The sequence below is a fragment of the Taudactylus pleione genome, unplaced genomic scaffold (assembly GCF_031769625.1).
Source record: "Taudactylus pleione unplaced genomic scaffold, aTauple2 ptg000087l, whole genome shotgun sequence".
Taxonomy (NCBI): Eukaryota; Metazoa; Chordata; class Amphibia; order Anura; family Myobatrachidae; genus Taudactylus; species Taudactylus pleione.
In genome coordinates, this window is record NW_028284489.1 from 6,040,198 (window position 1) to 6,046,671 (window position 6,474).

Consider the following 6,474-nt stretch of genomic DNA (forward strand, 5'->3'; position numbering starts at 1 on the left):
ATGTTGGTCCATAGCTGGAAATAAAAAAAGAAAGTTACTATTTACTTCCTGGGAAAACCTAATAAACACACTGGGACCCTCAACCAGTCCCAACATTGACTAGCATTCATTACATAAAAACACCTATTTCCCCTAATAATCCCCAATATTACATTAGACCATCACCCTCCACACTACAGAAACTGGCTATACCCCCCACACTATTTATACATCCACACTATTTAAAAAATAGACCTATTTCTCCAATATTAATTATTAGAAAACCCACTACATCAATAAATACCCCTAACACAGATATTACATTAATCCCTACCACAACACACAAATACACAAATATACACTGCTACAATCAATAATATGTGTTTTTCCAGTAATAGAACTTCATCCTATACATCTAGATGTCACTACCAGTGATAATATTTGCTGGGTTTTGATGGAGATTCACTTCTGCTTGTAAAGTCTAGAGAAACCTCTTAAATAAGCATGGCCATCTCAGGATAAAGCAATTTTCCTAAGCGCAAGATAGTTTACTTTTTTGTTGTTGTTGTTGAGAATTTTATATATTTTGTTTTGACAATTATTTTTTTTAATAGTGGTACTGAAAGTTCCTTACTACTGTGACTCATTGTTGTCAAGGCAGCGAAGTATATTTCCTCTGCCTCAGTGAAATTGTAATCATAAAATTAGGTGATAGCAATTTTTTTTTCATGGCGATAAGCGACAACAATTTAAGGTTACTGTTACTTGTTAGGAAATAGGCACCATACAGTAATTTCATATTCACAAGATACATCAAAGAGAAGTATTTTGAAGTTACTGCAGTTACTATTAACATTAGCCGGCCTTAGGATATCATAATTTACTGCATGTGCATGAATGTTACAGTAAAATTCAATGTATTTTATATAATTTGAATATAACCTTTTTATGCAGTTCAAAACAGTTAACTTAATTGGTTGTTGATAACTGTGTGTCCCAATGACTAAATTAATTATCTTAGCTAAGGGATGGTGCTTACATTGTTATAAATTAAGCACAGGGGAATCAATGAGATCAGGTGTGTTACTAGAGACAGGCAGTGATAAAAAAAATGCTATAAAAGATATACAGTAACATAATAGTATGTTAAATATTTGTTAATTATTTCAGATATTTCATCATTGTATTTGCAATTGCATGCCACATATGTGACCCCACTGAAATTTTACTTAACATATTTAGCATTATTTTTGGAAATTATTACTTAAGGTAAGGTAATTCACTTTTATTGGAGTCTTTAAATTGTGTCTGAAAACCTATCTTCATATTAGAGCCTACTCCACTCACATCTCTATACTACCCACACTAATGCCCTTTCACACCTACCTTACTCCATCTATACTACCTACACTAGTACTCCCTCTCACCTACCTTACTCCCACCTATGCTACCCACACTAATGTTCCCTCACACCTAACCTACTCACTACTATATTAGCCACACTACTCCTCCCTTACACCTAACCTACTCCCACCTATACTAGCCACAGTAATGCTTCATCACACCTACCCTACTCCCACCTATGTTACCCACACTAATGCTCCTTCACACCTACCATACATATATACTACTGACACTAATACACCTTCACATCTACCCAAATCCCACCTATACTAACCACAGTAATGCTCCTACTCCCACCTATACTACCCACAATAATGCTCTCTCACACTTGCCCTACCACTACCTATCCTACCCACACTAATGATCCCTCACATCTACCCTACTCCCACTTGTACTACCCAGACTAATTCTCCCTCACACCTACCCTATTCCCTACTATAATACCCACACTAGTGCTCCCACACACCTACCCTACTCCCTTCTATACTACCCCCACTAATGCTGCCTCACACCTATCCACACCAAAGCTCCCTAACACCTACTCTACTCCTACTTACATATACTACCCACAGTAATACTTCCTCACACCTACCCTACTCCTACTTATACTACCCACACTAATGTTCCCTCACACCTACCCTACTTCCTATCCTATCTACATCAATGATCTCTTACTCCTACCCTACTCCCACCTATACTACCAAAACTAATGCTCCCTCACACCTACCCTACTCCCACCTATACTACCCACACTAATGTTCCCTCACACCTACCCTACTCCCTACTAATACTACCCACGCTAATGCTCCCTCACACCTACTCTACTCCCACCTTTAATACCCACAGTAATGCTTCCTCACACCTACCATACTACCCACAACCTTACAACTAACTGTCCTTATCTCCAATCAGGGCCACATTGACTCCAATTGTCTCAGCTGTGCTCCTTTCCCATTATATTGTGCAGCCTCTCATGACAGGACCCACGTTACCCTTCATTTTTATGTTGTTTTTAATCTGCCTTGTATCTACACGTTTTATATATGCCCTCTTTTTCCCCACTGTCTGGCACTGCAGAGCACTTAGAAATTAACAACAATAAGAATAAATAATATTTAGTAAAATCTGTGGCCCCAAAACAAGAAAATTCAAGCACTAGACGATGTGTGTACCTACACACTGCACAATCTGGTGTACGATCTGGTGTACGTTATGTCATTCCCCCACCACATTCAGAAACATGGTGTCATTCCATGAATCTTCAGATTGTCCTGCATTGCAGGCAGATCTGAAGATGCGATGAACAACATGTGGGAGCGCGCAATAGTGCATACACACTGGACGAGGTGGACGATTTGTATTCAAATTCATGCCAAAATTACATATTGTCCAATATATCATCTAGTGTGTACTCAACTTTACTCACAGCTAACATTCACAATTTTTGGTGAGACTTGTTTTAGCCACTGCCAATTTTTAATTAAGTTTTTGTAATTTTCACTCTACTTGTCTTAATTACTTTGCAGTCCTTTACCTAACTTTCACATATGAGTATCAGATTTGACTGCCTTCTCTTTTCATGGGACAGACATTAGATACATTCATCCACCACAACATCATAGTCAGAAGTAAACAGGTTTCAAAATCACATACACCTACTTTGCCTATGAAACATAAAAGTATTTATGACAGGATAAAGATCTAAAAATAAACTACAAACATTTTTGGGTTGGTTTTTTGCTAATTTTTAACAAACATTTTAAAAATTGACATTTTTTTAAATTCCATTACCATATCTTGACATTAGAAGGACACACAAGGACACACACATCTGCAAAAGTTGTTCAGAATGTGTTCACTAATTTCCATTAGTCAAAATTACAAATGTAATCTAAATTTAATGCCATCATTTGTAAATATGGTGTTATAATTCTAATGTCTACTAATGGCTTTTTTTTAGCATTTTTTCAGCATTTGAAAACTGAAAATAAAAACATTTATTTTACCAAAAAAATCTAATTGTAAACAAATGTAGCCCTACTTTTTAAATTCAGCTTTCAAATATGTTATAAGCTATTGATCTGGATGATAACTAATTTTAAAACACTGTAAAAACATATTTTAAATAAAACAATTTACTGGTTTTAAATGCATAATGCAATTTTTGATGATGTACAGTAATATAAAATGTAAATCTAAATTAATAGATTCAAAATATTATTTAGTAAAAAAAAACTTTATTAAACACTGAATAATTGGATATTTGCTTATTTTAAACACCAAACTTTGTATTTCTGATGTCTTATTATGACTTTTGTGAACTATAGTGCCCTTTCAAAGCAGGAAAGTCCTAATGCATTGACATATTGTTGCTACAGTATGCAAAACAGTTAATTCATAGGGTATAACATTTTATTAGAGCAACTATACTTGAATTTGTTTTTTAATATTCCTTTTTGCCATTTGCTAATAACATTATTTGCAAGTATGCTTTTTTCTGTTGAAAAATAACATTAAAGTGTTTTAAATAGAAAATAATACTATTTACCATTTTTGGTGTGAATTTAGCACTCGGTTGGATTTTATTTTAAATGAAATGAACAGTAAAACTAGTCTAGTAAAGCAATAGTGACTGCATAAGGCAAGATCGATAAAGGGTATTATGGCTTGTTATAGTATATTTAGTATATACAGTATATTTAGTGTACAGAGATATGCAATATTGTTTCAGTGTGTCTGACTAATGGACAAATGCATGCATGTTTTATGTATTAAGAGATCTGTCCAAGTAAATGCTCAAATTAAAGTAATACAGTAGTAACTAATTTTCTGTTGGATAATTACATGATGCATTTGCTATGAATATTCATGTGTACAGTTGAAAAATTCTGCATATGAATCAGTAGTCCATATATTGTACAAAACTAAGCAAAAAGGGCATTTTACTTTCAAATGTAAAAATATTGTTAATTCATCCCATTTCTTACCCATCTTTTTCAATCAATGAATAATCTCAACCAAACAATAGCCACAGAATTCATATTAATAGGATTTAAGAATTTTTACAGGTTCGGGATTCTTTTGTTCACTCTCTTACTTCTAATTTATATTGTAACATTAATTGGAAATCTTTTCATTGTCTGTTTAGTGCCAATTATGAATCATCTCCATACACCCATGTACTTCTTTCTGAGTAGTCTCTCATTATCTGATGTGTTAGTAACTTCAAATATTGAACCAAATATGATGCATATATTGTGGACAGAAAAAGGAAATATGCCATTCTCTAATTGTATTATTCAGTTTTACATATTTGGTTCCATAGCAGCAACAGAGTGTTTAGTTCTCACTATTATGTCTATTGATCGTTATCTGGCAATATGTAACCCATTGCGATACTCTTCTGTTATGACTTTAGGACTTTGCCGAAATCTCATAATTTTTTCTTGGACAGCTGGATTTCTTCCCACACTTCCTGTAACAACTTGTTTATTCAGGCTCCAGTTCTGTCACTTTAACATAATTGACCATTTCTTTTGTGACCTTGCCCCATTACTAGAACTTTCATGTTCAGACATATCTGTTGTGAAATTTCTGGCATTTGCTTTATCCTTTCTTTTTACTTTCTTCCCATTCATCTTCATCATTGTGTCTTATGGTTCCATAATCCACACAATCATTGGGATTAAATCAGAAAAGGGAAGACAAAAGGCCTTCTCCACATGCAGCTCTCATCTGACTGTGGTATCATTGTACTATGGAACCCTCTTTATTCTGTATGGTGTGCCTTCTAAGAAACAATCTTTAACCATCAACAAAATTCTCTCTCTTTTGTACACCTTTGTTACACCTCTACTAAATCCTTTTATTTATTCCCTAAAAAATCAAGAGATAGATAGGGCCATTGGAGCAATTATAAAAAGTGCCTCAAAATATTTTAAGTAGACTTCATTCCTATCTCAGCAATGTATTAAGCAAACTTATCAAAAAGAAAGAAATGTAACTTTTACAATAAAAGTATTAATTTCCATTATTAGATTTTTTTTTTTCCAGATTTGTTGTCTATAAAAAAATATCCTGTTAATTACTTTGTATATCAAATGTATATCCACATAATTTAATTATTTATTATATATGCATTAATTGTGAAAGGTTTTCAATTTAAGAATCTGGGATAGTCAATGGCTTTTAAATCAAATTCTACCTTGTGTAACACTGTCAGGAAATATGTCTTTATAATTTTTGTACACCCAGTTACAATTGTATAAAACATACACTTTTATTGACTTTTTGAGCATATCAATTAATAAAAATTAAAAGTACAAAATGAAACAAGTGTTCACTATAAATGTTTCATTAAAAAATAGGAAATACATGTCTGTTCCTCAAACAACACTATACAGTAACTATCAAAGAAGATAAAAAGGTGACCAAATATCAGAGTACCAACAATGTGAAGCAGTTCAACATTTAATCAGATTACAAATATTGTGTGAACAGACAAACTGGAAAACACATAACACCTATTCAAAAGGTGGCTGCTAAGGAGCCTGGTGTTATAAAGGGGAACCAGTTACTGAGTGACTGAAATGGAGCTATTAATCACAGTTTATAGCATTAAGGATTTATTTATACTACTGAAGCAATTTTAATATTATCTATTTAATATCTCACATAGTACAGTATAATTAGTTTATCACATCTGCACAAAATACCACATGACAATTGTATTAATATTAAGAAAGATTGCATGCATTGCAATGTAGATTCAGGCTTTCTTCAAACTGCAATGCATAGAACAGCCACAGGTTGGCCAGTGCATCCCTCTGCTCTAAATATGGGGTTAATTAGTGTAACACAGTGCCTAATGGGGAGGTGGAGTTAAATCTTCCCAGACCTGGTCCACCCATTCTGTTGGACAGATGGAGAATTTTTTAATTTTATTTTTAATATCTAGCAATTTTTCACAAATAATTCACATGTAAAATATTGTATCTCATTGGATTTTTTGTTGTTATTTTTTTTTAAAGACAGTACTACATTCCTTTGTGCACTACAAGTCCCAGTGTGTCCAGGGTGTCAGGTGGATAA

General features: G+C 33.5%; 1 protein-coding gene across 1 annotated transcript; it reads left to right on the plus strand.

The window, feature by feature from the left end:
- Positions 1–4,422: 4,422 nt before the first annotated feature.
- On the plus strand, positions 4,423–5,328 carry LOC148529054 (olfactory receptor 5G9-like). The gene has a single exon (XM_088468977.1). It carries the CDS (start codon positions 4,540–4,542, stop codon positions 5,326–5,328), a length of 789 nt encoding a protein of 262 aa, XP_088325103.1. The 5' UTR covers positions 4,423–4,539.
- Positions 5,329–6,474: the final 1,146 nt, after the last annotated feature.